The sequence below is a fragment of the Oryctolagus cuniculus genome, chromosome 7, assembly GCF_051225735.1.
Source record: "Oryctolagus cuniculus isolate XC-2025 breed Fujian yellow rabbit chromosome 7, ASM5122573v1, whole genome shotgun sequence".
In the NCBI taxonomy this organism is placed as follows: Eukaryota; Metazoa; Chordata; class Mammalia; order Lagomorpha; family Leporidae; genus Oryctolagus; species Oryctolagus cuniculus.
The window spans coordinates 125,833,969-125,847,232 of record NC_142873.1 but is presented as its reverse complement, the minus strand read 5'-3'; the positions used below and the strand labels follow the sequence as shown (position 1 = coordinate 125,847,232).

The following is a 13,264-nucleotide window of genomic DNA, read 5'->3' as shown; positions in this document are numbered from 1 at the left end:
AGGGCAGGGGAGCAGGTGGGTGTTCACACCGCCAGCTCCCACATCCAGCTTCACAAAAGCTAAGCCTGTCTGCCTGCCCCTCTCTCGGAGCACCCCATGGTGGGAGAAGCCAAACCCGGACCCAGGGGCCCCAGGCGAGGCGATGAGGGAGCGAGCTGAGTTCAAAGCCATGGTCCACATGGGGCCACAGACGTGCTGGGTTGGCATTGCGGCTAATTCAGGGGTTATGACATAGGCCACATAGAAATAGCTTTATCGGTAGAATAAATACATTTTTCTTTTTTAATATGGACACATATTTTACAAGAGAGCCCCATAGCACTATGGGAAATTAAGATCCTTCTACAAAAAAGAAGATGTAACTCGGGCACGATAAAGCTCTAGTGTTCTAGCCAATCCCGTCAGCTGCTCAGCTGCCCGTGCAGGGCTGGTGCCCCCTGGGGGGGGGGCGGGGGCCGGGTGGCATGGGGTGGCCGAGGTCAGGAGGGCCCGAGGCTGTGCAGCAGGAAGGGGGCCGCCAGGGCGGCCGCGAAAGTAGGGAGGAGCCCAGGGGCGGGACGAGGGCGGCTGGGCGCGGAGCTGCTGGCCGGGCCTGGCGGCGGGTCCTGCTGCTGGAGCTGCTCAGACGGCTGGAAGGGCGGCTTGGCAGTCCCGGAGCTGTGGGTGGGCTCGAGGGGCAGCGGGGGCGGCGAGGCGGTGGTGCTGGGCGGGAGGAGACACAGGGCAGAGTGACCGTCAGCAGCGGTGACCTGGGCACAGGCCTGGGGGCTCACGCCTGACCGGACAGCCCTTTTTTTTTCTTTTTTAATAAAATGGGGAGGGCACCAGGTGCTTGGGCAAGGGCAGGTGAGTGGCCCGGGGTGGGTGAGCGGCTTGGGGCCACCGGGACAGGCTGGCTGAGCTCTGCCCTCCTGTGCCAGGCCCTGGGGCTCAGGCTTCTAATGTGGTCACCCTGGGGGCAGGTCCTGGGCAGGAGGAGCTGCAGGGAGGAGATAACTCGGTGACGGCATTCTCACCGCTGTCTATGCAGCCTGGACCTGCCACTCTCCCCTCCCCGGCTGCTGAGATAAATGGAACAAAAGAAACAGCTCTCATTCCTTCTCAGCCCTCCTCGCTGGAACCACCCTGCTTTGGGGGTGCACGGGGAGCCCAGAGCCTGGGTTTGGGGCTCCCTCTCAGCAGATGAGCAAACTGGGGCTCGGAGGGGCCACCTGGGAGCCAGGGTGCAGAAGAAAGGGCAGGTGCCCGCACGAGGCAGGTGCCCTGGGGCCCAGCCTACTGGGCTGAACTGCAGGGCAAGCAAAGATGCAGCTCTCCTTGAGATTTTAAAAACAGAATCCAGGGGCCAGCATCGTGGCGCAGCAGGTTAAACTGCAGCCTGTGGTGCCGGCATCCTGTATCAGAGCTCCAGTTTGAGTCCCGGCTGCTCTGCTCCCCGTCCAGCTTCCTGCTGATGCACCTGGGAAAGTAGTGAATGACGGTGCAAGTGCTTGAGCCCCTGCCACCTACGTGGGACACATAGAGACCAGGATGGAGTTCCTGGCTCTTGTCTTTGTCCTGGCCCAGCATCAGCCACTGCAGCCATTTGAGGAGTGATGAGTGAATGGCATATGGAAGATCTCTCTCCCTCTCTCTAGCTCTGCCTTTGAAATAAATAAATCTTTTTTTTTTTTTTTTTTTTTTTAAAGCAGAAGTCAGTTGGGGAGGTAAGGGTGGGATTCTTGGCCCCAGAAAGCTGGGCATGGCAGACAGGGCCCTCGGCCCCTGGGAAGGCAGGAGCCTGCTCCAGCTGGTGTGTGCTGTGCCGCTGGCTTGCTGGGTGACTTAGGACAAGCACTGCTCTCAGGGCTTCAGTTTCCCTGTCCACACACTGAGGTCAGAACCACCCACTGACTTCAAGTTGCTTTCCAGCGGTGGCAGCAGAAGCCAAGGTGCGACCCTGGGCAGAAGCCCAAGGCAGAAAGCAGAGCACAGAAGGCCAGTGCCTGTGGCAGCGTCGGCACAACCGCAGAAGGCCCTCCTGGAGCAGGGCTGAACTGGAGCCAAGCGGATCCCTAAGAGCTGTTGGGGGCCAGCCCCAGGCCTCAGCTTTCATACCAAGGCACGGGGCAGTGGGCTATGCCCTATGGGGTCTCCTTACGGAGCTTCAAGGAGAGGCACGGGAGACCAGGCTTGGGGTGCCCAGCGCCTGGGGACAGGGCTGTGCTGCCTGGGGGTGGAGCCCTGGATGTGACTGGGCGGCAGGGAACGTCCTGTAATCCCAGTCTGGGCCTCTGCATCTCTGAGCCAACAGGTCAGAGGGAGGCAGAGATCCAGAGAGGCCGACTGGCTGCAGCCTGGCCTCCAGATATCCAGAGCCCTGCACACCTTCTCGTATCTTCCTCCAGGCTGGGAAGGTCTCCACCGTTCCCTGATCCTTTCTGGGGCACAGGCAGACAGCTTCCGTCCCTGGGGCTCTCCCTGGGGCTGAGGCAGTTTCTCTGTGCTGGGACTCCGTACTGGACAGCTGTCTGTCCTGCTGTGACCCGAGACTCTTCCTGCTCCTGTCCTGCATGGGCACTAACCATGGAGCTGCACAACTAGTCTGGGTCCAGCATGGTCCTGCCAGGCCGGGGAGCTCACAGCACCCACCCAGGGTAGGGGTGGGGACCGGAGGATCTCAGATCACACGATGACAGTCAAAGACATCAACATCAGTGACAACTGACAGTGTCACTGGACACCTCGGTGCGCTCCAAGCTTTGTCTCCATTGCTAAGTCCCCAAGTGTGTACAAGGAGAGTCTGGGATTTGAACCCTGTTCTGCTACATTTGTGCTTTTATTCACTGAACGCCTCTCTCTCTGGTTTCTTATCTTCTGCCTCTATTCAGATGGGGGCCTGGCCTCACACAGGAGCCTTGAGCATCTGAGGAGGAGGCGGGGAGGTGCTCGGAGGCACTGGGGCTGGCCAGCTCCAGCAGGAAGGACCGGCAGGCAGGAGGTGGGCAGGGCCCTTCCCTGGGGGACACGGTGTTTCCACTCCTCCTGGGGGCTGCTCGAACCTCAGCGGAGATGAGCTGGGACACGTGTGTCCTGGGCTCCTGCCCTTGCCTGCTGGCACTCCCCAAGGCTCTGCATCCATCACATACGGATGTCACCTCTGTCCCTTGCACTTAGGAGATCCTCGCTTCCCTACCCTGTCCATAATCCCTGTCCTTCCAGTACTGATGGACCAGCCTCTGCCCCCTTCTTATGTTCCTCAACCCCCACCCCCGCCACGTCCTCCCACACCTGAGAGTGCCAGCCGGGGACTGGGAGAGCAGGAGCCGGCCTGAGCCCAGAGCTCGCTCAAGGCTCTGACTGCACAGTGGGAGACACCGACAGATGGGCCGGTCAAATCCCGTGCTGCACGGGAATGGCCTCTGCCCTGCTTAGCCCCTGGCCCCTTGCTGCCCTGCTGTCCCCCGCCCTGGCTCTCAGATGAGAGGGTTCCCTAAGGATGCGCTGCCCCTGTGTAGCCATCCGTGAACCCAGCCTGGGCCCTTTTCATGGGGCCCCATAAATCCTCCTGCCACGGGCTGCTGCTTCTCTAAACTTCCTCCGCTGTGTTTACATCGTGGGTAATGAGGGGCGAGAGGAGGCCGGCCTGCTCCACGTGGGGGCCCGGCCAGCCACTGGCAGCCTGCACCCTCCCCCAGCACTCCCAAGCCCCCAACAAGGCCTGGGGCAGCCCCAGCAGTGCAGACAGCGCTGGTCCCCAGGGCCTCCCAGTGAGGACCTGCAGTCAGGGTGATTGTGCAGGCACAGGGGCACCCAGGTGGGCTGCAGGGAGGAAGGGGCAGTTACACGATGGTCATCGATGAATGTGGCCTCTGTGTTAGACAGCCCTGGACGGCATTTGGGCTCCATGACCCTTATGTGGTCTCAGGCAAGCCACCTGGCCTGGCAGGGGTATGGAACCAGCTACCTCCCCTGATTCTGGTCAGGACTGGGGACACCATCGAGGTGAATGCCTGGCATACAAAGAGCTTGACAAATGTCTACTTGCACCCCACCCTGAGCAGAGAGGGAAAGGTGTGGAGGAGGCCAGGGCATGGCCTGTGGCAGGTGGCAGCCCCGGGAGGATGAGGTAGGCAATCCCCGGGAGAGAAGGGGTGGGGGAAGGAGAGGGAGGCTCTGCCTGGGGTTGGGGGACCTTTCCCACTGGGGGGCGGGGGACACTGCAGGGTCTCCAATTGAGGAGGGGCAACGGCCAAGGGCAAGACTCGGGTCAGGACACCCCACGGGAGTCCGGGTTGCAGGATCACAAGCAGAAGATGCGCTGGGAAGGAGACGGGGGTGGGGTGAGGAGCTCCCATGTGCTGGTTCACTCCCCAGGGGCCTGCAGTGGTGAAGCTAGGCCAGGCCGCTGGGCTAAGTGCCTGTCCTTCCCCAGGGAGACCGAGGAGCAGACAGCACTGGACGAAAGATGCCCCAAGGAAGACGATGCTGTTGGAAGGGTTACAAGTGGGCCCTGCTCCCAGACAGCGCTTCTCGCTTGCTCTCTCGGGAGACTGGCAACGTGGGGATCCCGGGCCTCTGGGGCCATCAGAGCCTGCTTCCGTAAGCAGCAGGCAGGGGTTTCCAACCAACGGGCCGCTCGTCGGTTGGAAACTGGCTCTCCTACCCAAGCAGACGCGGGAGAGTTAGCCAAGCACAATTTACCTGCTGGGATGGAGAAGGCGCTCCCCTCTCGCCAAAGAAAAGCTGCTCTTTTCTGCCGAAGCTGGGCTCTGTGCTTCAGAGCTTTGTGTTGCAGAAAGGAAACTGTTTGGAGTCATTTGCCGAAATTTACCTTTCAGACATGGTTAGGGGCCAGGGCCCGTGGCCGGAGCTGACAAGCCCAGCCTCTGTGCGCTGCGGGCTGGACCTGCCGCTGGCAGGGTTTCTCGCAGACCCTGGGCAAGGCGATCAGGGCTCTGAGTGGCCAGCCTAAGGGGGGTCCCGAGGGCTGTTTGGCCATTCCTTCACCCTGCCCTACCACCGCAAGGAGGCGCTCTCGCTCCCAGCTAGAAGGGGGGCGGTCCATGCTGGGTGCCTGACCCAAATGCGTCACAGCCAATGTATCTATGGCGATGCCTCCTGCTTGGGCAGGGCCAGCCAGGGCGCTGCAGAAGTTCATTTCCTGGTAACCCAAGTCAGGCTTTTGGAAGTCAACACCCATGGGCTCCCCGGGCTGGACTTCCTCAGAGTGCAGAGCCCACCCTTCAGGACAGTGGGTGGGGCCGTGTCAACCTCTGTTAACTGCTCAGCTACCTCCACACCAATTAGAAAGTGCGAATGGGGGCCCTTGCTTGCTCGTAGGGTCCTGAACAAACTCCCCTCCTAGGGACCTTGGCTCACCACCCAGAAACTCAAGATTGGGTCAGCGTTTCGCACAGCTGCTCAGGTACGCCCTCGAGAACAGCTACCCTGGCCCCCACCCTGCAGATTCTGATTCGTGGGGTCTGTGGTGGGGCCCGGGGATTTCCTTCTTGGACAAGTACCCCAGGTGATTCTCTCCGAGGTTGCTGATGGATCTGAAGGGCCCACATGGAGACTCTGAGACTCCTGGGCCCACAGCAGGGAGCGCCATGTCCAGCACTGGGTTACTGCAGTTGGAAGGACTCTATCCCTCCTTGGGACACCCTGGTGCCCAGGTCACACTGTTCCCAGATATGGGAGTTCCTGCCGCACAGCGGTATCTGCTCTGTATCGAAAGCACAGGTAGAGTTTGCAGGAAACAACCTGGTGACAGGCAGGCTGTGGGGTTGGGGGTGCAGGTGGCGGGAGAGACATCCAGGAAGAGGATGGAGGGGTCTTAGCAAGGCAGGAGGGCTTCTGCACCCGGCCACTTTCAACAAGGTTCATCACGAGTTCTGCATTTGTTCCTGAGACCAAGGGCATCAAGCACCATTTAGCAGGTCGGGTCCCCCTGCGGCCTCCTGCCGGGCACTGATCCCACAGGCCCCCCAGGCACAGGGAGCTCACACCATTTAGGCATAGCCAGCCTATTGCAGTCTCTCCTGGTGTCACCTCTAGTCCATGGCAAATGGAGCCCACTAGGTGTGTCCTTGGAAAGCTGAGTGCAAAGCAGATCCTGGCCAGCAAAGTACCTGCCTTTCCTAATAGAAGCTTCTGTCTCCTTCATTTTAAAATTATTTAAAAAAAAATTTATTTGAGATGCAGAGGGAGAGAGAGAGGGAGAGAGTGCGAGTGAGCTCATCTGCTTGGTTTTAGCCCCAAATGCCTACAACAGCCAGGGCTGAGCCAGGTTGCAGTTAAGAGGTTGGAACTAAATCTGGGTCTCACCTTGAGTGGCAGGGACCCACGCACGTAAGCCATCACCTACTGCCTACCAAGGTGCACGTCAGCGGGAAGCTGGGGTCAGCAGCAGAGCCGGGACTCGAAGCCACGGGCTCTGATGTGGGATGCAGCCGTCCCAGAGGGTGGCTTCACAGCTAGGCCAAGCACCTGTCCCAGCTTCCTCATCTCTGAAATGTGGACAACTGGGCTTGCCCTGCCATGAGGACAGAAAGCAAACAGGATGAGAGTGTGCTCTAAGAACCCCACAGATGACCAGAGGCCCTCGGGGATGGCAGAGAGCAGATCTTGGCTTCTGCTGGGTCCCTGTAGGCCACACCAGCTCAGAGCAGGCCTTGCCTGGCAACAGTGCCTGGCCATGGCGGGTGCCGGTGGTTCCCAGAGGCAGCTGCCCCTCCCCCAGCTCACCTGTCCTCGAGGCGGACCCAGAGGTCATTGAACTGCCGTGGCCGCTGGTGTCTGTTGTGCCTCTTGTGCCACTTCTTCTGCCGTCCGAACTCTTCCAGCTGGCTGAGGCTGTCTGGCAGCAGGAGGTGTGGGGACAGGGCCGGGTCCTCCTCCTCAGCGGGGGCTGTAGGGGTCGCGGAGGCCGCCGAGGAGACGGCTGCGGTGGGGGTCACTGGGGCTGGGCTCGCTGAGGTCCCCTCTGGAAGGGGTGCAGGGCTCCCGGAGGCAGGGCTGCAGAGGGGTGAGGGGACAGCGTGTGAGGCACACATGTGTGGGAGCGACGAGGAGGGTGACTCGGTGGGGAGGTCGTCACAGCCAGAGACCAGATAAGGGTGCCCTGCTGGCCGGCCTGAGCCTCTGCCCGGTGCTGCCACGCCCTCTTCCATGGCTTAGTCAGGGACTCCCTACGGAGCACCGCCCTGCAGCGGGGACAGGATCACAGCACACACGACCCTCCGGGCGTGCTTCCTGAAGACCAAGTCGGAATGGAACACGGGGGTTGCTGGAAGGCATGGACTGTTCAGGAGATGGGAAAGCATGGGTGGGGGTGCTGCTTGGGGCAGGGGTGGGGGCTCGCCAGAAGCCCACCTTTTCATTACACCTAGCAGGTGTGCCATTTGTTTAGGAGCCATTTGTCTTATTACAACAGTTACGAATCTAACAGCACCTGCTGGGTCCCAACACCAAACAGGGGAGCCCAGACAAGGAGGAAGCGAGGCGGCAAAGCCTGGGGCTGTTCTCTGGGGCACTGTAGATCTTTGTTAGGGTCTAATTTATTCAACCATCCTGGCCAAAGGGGCTGTAGGGGAGCTACCTAAGTTTGCTGTGACTCAGTCTTTCATTATATGAAATGGGCGGGGGTGGGGTCTCTCAGGCAGTGCCTCACTGGGAGCCGTGTAAGTGCTGTGTAGGCGGATGCAGGCGAAACACATAGGAGAGTGCCTGGCAGCGGGGAGCAGCCGAGCAGCTCACAGGCCGAGCGCCGCTGGCCGTGGTCTCAGCCCAGCAACCTCGCTGCCCTCAGTGCCTAGACTGTGCACCTGCCAGCGGAGGCAGGCGCAGGTGAAGCAGTCAGCGCTGAGCAGCAGGGTTCGCATCCCGGCCCTGCCACTCACAGGCGGCGTGGCCATGGGCAAGTTATCGGCCGTCTGGAGCAGTCGTCAGCTGCACCACGGTGGCAACACTGCTGCCTGCCTCTCAGGGGACGTCCCGAGGACAAATGAGATGAAGTCTCCACACAGGGCCTGGCTCACCGCAGGCACAGCAGCCCGCTGCAAGGCAGACACTCCCGCGTCACCCGGCCGTGTCTGTGGCACTCGGGCTCTGCACAGAGGGCTGTGCCTCCACTTCCCTGTCTGCCTTTCTCCTCTTAATTCCCTCCCATCCACGGCCCCCACGGAATTCTTTCTGGGAACAACGGGCTTTGGGAGAAGACCGCGAGTGGCCTCAAACTGTGCCCGGGTGGGCAGCCCACCCCGGGAGGCCGTGCCCGAGACAGCAAGCAGCCCATCTGACCCTCCATTCTCGCACTGCATGGTGGGTGAGGGGCTTCTCTCTGGAGGAAAGAAGGCCATCAACTCGGCCCCCGCGGCAGCCCCAGATTCCCGGGACCCAGGCTGCTGGGAGATGCTGCAGCTGTCGGGGAGCTAATTCAAAACGGGCCGACAAAGAGAGAGAGCTCCAAGGAGCACCTGTGGCCGGGGATGCTCTCACTGTGGCGGCCTCCTGGCTGTCCCCCCGTCTCCGCCCTGTGCAGGGGACTGAGGCTGGGTGGGGGTCCTGGCAGCAGAGCCCACGCAGCAGGAGCGCCTGGGCTCCCATGTGAACAGGAAGCTCCCAGCCCTGCCGGCCTCCCCTGCCCTGGCCAGGACAGACACAGAGTGGTGGGGTAGGCTGAGGGGAGAGAAGAGGAACTGAGGTTACCCTGGAACCCGCGCCCTTCAAACGCATGCCTGCCTCTGGCCCCCATACCAATTGCTTTGGGCTGGGCTCCAACAGTGCAGGCTGGCAGAGCAGTCCTGGCGGCTTGACTCAGGGGACAAGAGGAAGGAGACCAGGCTGGAGCCCCAGTGCAAGGCCGGCAATAACTCTACCAGGGCCCTGCAGCCAGGGCAGTGCCAGCTTGGGGCCAGGCAGCTGGCGGGTGGCTCAGTGCTCCGGGTGACTCCAGAAAGTCCTGCCTTTCTCTAGGTGGCCCTGGCCTCGTCTCGGAAGATCAGGGTCTCAGGCATTTCTGAGCAGGAACAAAGAGTGGTCAGGATCTCAGGGAAGCCCTAGAGCCAGGCGGCCACTTAGATGAGCTGGGTGTCTTTTTGCAAGTGACTCCACCTCTCTGGGCTCAGATAGGGATGTGAGGTCCCCCTGCTCTGGGTTGTGGTGAGGACTGCATGAGTGACCAGCGCTCACAGCCCAGCCCACGGCCAGCAGTCAGGATTGGCTACGAGGATTCAGGCTGCTTTGGGACTCTCGGAGTCTCGTGAGGTCAGGGACGGGGCAGAGGTCACTCTGTGGCTGCCCTGTGGGTTGGTAAAGAAGGTCTCCAGGTAAAGGCTGGAGCAGGCACTGAGTCTCAGCATCTCAGCCTTGACCTCCAGGGCTGCCCAGGACCTAGGGGCCAGCTGCCGCTGACACCTCTGCTGTGCCCAGGCTGGGGCTGGTGCTGTGGGCCCACAGAAGGGTGAAGCTGGTCCTTTGCCCTTGGGCAGTGCCCCTAGGGGGGTTGTGGGTGGGGCAGGACCCCGCTGTGGGAAAGGAGAGTGGCTGGTGGTGGGCAGAGGGGTGTGCCCTGGCTGCAAGTTGAGGCTGAGGGCACGGCTGGAGGTGGCAGCGGAGGTGCCACCTGCAGTGTCAGGAGGTGAGGAGCAGGCGGGGAGGGGGCAGCAGGGCTGGTGTGGGTCTGGACACGGAGGAATGACCAGACATCCTCTGTAGTCTGGGCTGGGCACCCACCCAGTCCCCGAGGCAGTGACCCCCGAGTCATACAGAGTCCTCCCACCCCTACCCACTCTCCAGTCTCTAAATCCAAAGCTGCTCTCAAATCCCAAGGCTGCTGGAATTCCCACGGCCACACCCGGCCCCACCCTGACCACTGGTCAGTGGTGCACCGTGTCTCACTCCCATCACCCCTGCAGCCCAGGCCTCCACCCTTGGCAGCTTGGTCGTGAGTTGTGTCTCCACGAGGCCTGTTTCGCCTGCTTTTCCGAGCTCTCCCCTGCAGGCCTGGGCAGAAAGGCAGGGGGCAGCCCGTCACCGCTGGTCCTGAGACGACCGCTTACCTGAGGATAGCCTGCCCCGCGGGGGTGTGGTCCACCTCCAGCCCTGCCTGCCGCAGGACATCGATGACGGTGTTGTTCCCCAGAAAGTGACCTGAAACACAGGGACGGGGCAGGCTCAGCCACCAGCCACCAGAGACAGCTTCGGGCAATCCCCAGGGCTTGCCTCTGTACCAGCGACCCACACCTAAGTCGAGGGCCCAGACTCCCTGAGAGGTAGTATGGCTCAGTGGGTAGTGTGTGGTTCTGGAGCTAACCCTGCCTGGGTCCAAATGCTGGCTCTGCTGCTAACAGGCTGCACCTCTCCACGCCTGTTTTCTCATCTGGACAGTGGGAGCGATCGCGGTTAGCAGCTGCCAGTGTTGTGACAATTACAGGCAACAGCGCCTGGGGGTGGTAAGGGCTCCCAAGTGCTTCTGGGTATGCCCCTGCTTCAGGCATTAGCCAATCCCAGCTCCCGACTGTCCAGTGGGGCAGCTGCCAGCAGGCATGCAAGGGTCAGCTCCAAGGTCTACGGCTCCTCTTTGTAAAATGCCTTCCTCCCTTAGCTCAGCTCGGGTGTTCATAGGTGTTCGTGTTGCTCACTGTCTATTCAACCTTTGAGCACACAGGGTATCCCAGGCCCAGGGAGCCTCTGAGGACTTGCCAAGGTGTAAGATCTCAGTGGGGGAGACCACCCAAACCCCGCTGACTGCAGGGCCCAGCGCTGACAGAGGCCTTGGGGAGGTAGAACACAGAACAGAGCCCTCCAGGGGCGGGTCGCTCAGCGGACACTTATGGTGCACTTGCTCTGCAGCCAGCTCTGCCCTAGGCATGGATACAGAGAGGCACAGTGTAGCCCAAAGCCTCAGAGGCGGGGTAGCAGGGGGCGGGAAAGGATCCCCAGGGGGCCGGGTGCTGTGGATGTTGAATGCCCTGGGACACCCCTGTGCCCCCCCCAGGCCTCAGTCTCCCCACCTGTTCAATGTGAGCAGGGTGTGGGTGGTCAGGGCGCTACTCACAGGGACAGCCCTCTCCCCTCCTGCTCACCATGCACCCTGGAACCTTGGGGGAACCCCTGCACCTTCACTCTGATTGCCTGTGAAGGGTGGTGACAGGAAGCCAGAGATCAGCGTGCTGACAGCCTGGGAGGTCCAGGAGAACAGGAAGTGGAGGAGCTGTCTGGGGGCAGAGACTCAGTGGGGAGCCAGGCTGGAGTCACAGGGGCTGCAGCCCTCCACCCACAAGCCTGCGCTCCTCTAGGCCGGCTTCACACCATGCCCCCCCCAGCCCCAAGCCCCTGAAGTTCCACCTGGAGGTCGCTAGGAGAGATCACCGGACTGCACTTGGTCCAGCATCCCCCAGACTCACTGTGAGGCCCCAGGCGCACCCACGGCCCTCTAGTGCTCTCAGGAGCTCCCCGTGTAAAAGGGAGAACAGTCACTATCAGCAGGCCCCTCAAGCTCTCGGACCCCCGGGGAGGCTCTGGTTTGCTCCAGAGGCCCTGATGAAAGAATATTCCCTTTCCGCCCCTCCCCCCGGCCCTCCCCTGCCTATCCATCATTCACTGAACAAATACTGAGTGCCCACTGCACCGCACAGTGCGGAAGAGGTAGGGTCCTGTTCCAGGCACTCCCAGTCTGGAGAGGCAGGCTCCTGTAGCCTGGGCACTAGCTGGGATACAGACAAGCATGGGAGATCCTGGGGCACCCAAGAGGCATGTAAGCCGTCTAGGGGCAGGCGGACGGCCTGGAGGAGGCGTTGCTAGCTGAAGAGTGGGAGGGGCCAGCTGGGTGAGGATGGGAGCCCAAGGCACGGAGCACAGAGTGTGCACAGACTAGGAAGGCAGTGGGGTCGGAGTCTCAGGCTGCCCACAGAAGGGATGTGGACAACACAGCAGCAGCAGCCGCTCCTGAGCTCGGGGTCCACACGCAAGCGGCTTCCCTGCCACCAGCCTCAGTCTTCCCTGGGTGTCAAAGGGACCCAATGCCCCCTGACTGGTTCCTGGGGGCAGCTGCACAGCCCTGACGGGGCGGAGGAGCGAGTGTCTTCTACCAGAGTGCAGTCCTGAGAGAGGGGCTGCAGCCGGCCCTGGGCTGGGCAGTAGGGACCCCTTCGCGTGTCCCCATTGCATGATGGGATCGAAGGGCGGCAGGAGCCCTGGACTGCACTCCTGCTGGAAGACAAGCGTCCCCAGGCCCCAGGGTTCCTACAGCTCCAGGGACACCAGCCCAGCCTTGGGCGACAGAAGCAGCAGCAGCCACAGACTTCAGGGCTGGGCAGGCTCTTAGGTCCTGCTGGCGCGGCCATCGACGGCCTCAACCTCAAGCACTTAAGTCCAGTCAAGACCTTGACTGCTCTCCACACGAGCCTGACAGAGGAAGTCACACACTGAGGCCACAGAAGTAAGTTACCAGAGCCCACTCTTCCAGATCCTGGCTGCGCCTTCTTGAAGCCACACCCACCTCCTCCTTGCACACCTCCAGGAGGCGCTGACCCCATGCTGTCTGTGCCAGAACCCATGACCCATTCCTGCTCTCTCTGTGGTCCTCTCAACACGCCCTGTCCGGGGGTGGGGGTTCCTCTTACTCACGCCCAGTACACGTGGGGGCCTGGGATCCTGGACCCCTCTATCGCTCTGCTCACACGACAGGGACAACAAACCCCGCCCACAGCTGGTTTCAGTGGCCGCACAAGGCTGCTGCCGTTGCCTGACCCAAATGCCCAGCAGCCCACAGGACGTCTCTACCTACCCAGCCTCAGAACTGGCAAAACCCATCCCCCTTCTCTCCAGGGCTGCCTGCTACCCAAGCCCTCCCAGCCTCCTGTGCACTCTTCTCCCCTCCCCTGCTAGCCAGAGCCCTGGCTATCACCTCAAATCTCACAGAAGTCGCCCTCCGTGTTGGCCAGCTCCCCTCCTTCCTGCAGCTGGCTGTCACAGGGAGCTGACAACAAGCCACCGGAGGGAGACTGTGAACTTGTCGAGGGCAAGGGCTTGCCTGGTTCATCTTTGTCTAAGAGCTAAGCCCACATCTGGCACAGCATGGCAGTGTCTCCGTGAATGTTTGTTGAATGAATGAGCGACAAATCCTGTTACTCCACCTTCTCTCCATGATCTCATGCTATCCCTGGGAGACTTGAGCTCACGGATTTCCCCGGTGCAGCCCAGCCCTGGTCCTCGGTGATGCTCTTCAGACTGCACCAACCCCAGGAGCTCAGCCGCTGGCCCAGCGCCTGAGTTGGGG

The 13,264-nt window shown here is 61.4% G+C and overlaps 1 protein-coding gene across 1 annotated transcript in view; it reads right to left on the bottom strand.

Annotated features, from left to right (window-relative positions):
• Positions 1–257: 257 nt before the first annotated feature.
• TRABD2B (TraB domain containing 2B) overlaps positions 258–13,264 on the bottom strand; it is a 201,323-nt gene continuing 188,316 nt past the window's right edge. The window contains exons 5-7 of the mRNA XM_051856487.3: positions 10,044–10,134; positions 6,730–6,999; positions 258–702 (exon numbers count right to left, since the gene is read on the bottom strand). Of these exons, the coding sequence (XP_051712447.2) occupies positions 480–702; positions 6,730–6,999; positions 10,044–10,134 (584 nt within the window). The 3' untranslated portion in view covers positions 258–479. The remainder of the gene's footprint in view (positions 703–6,729; positions 7,000–10,043; positions 10,135–13,264) is intronic.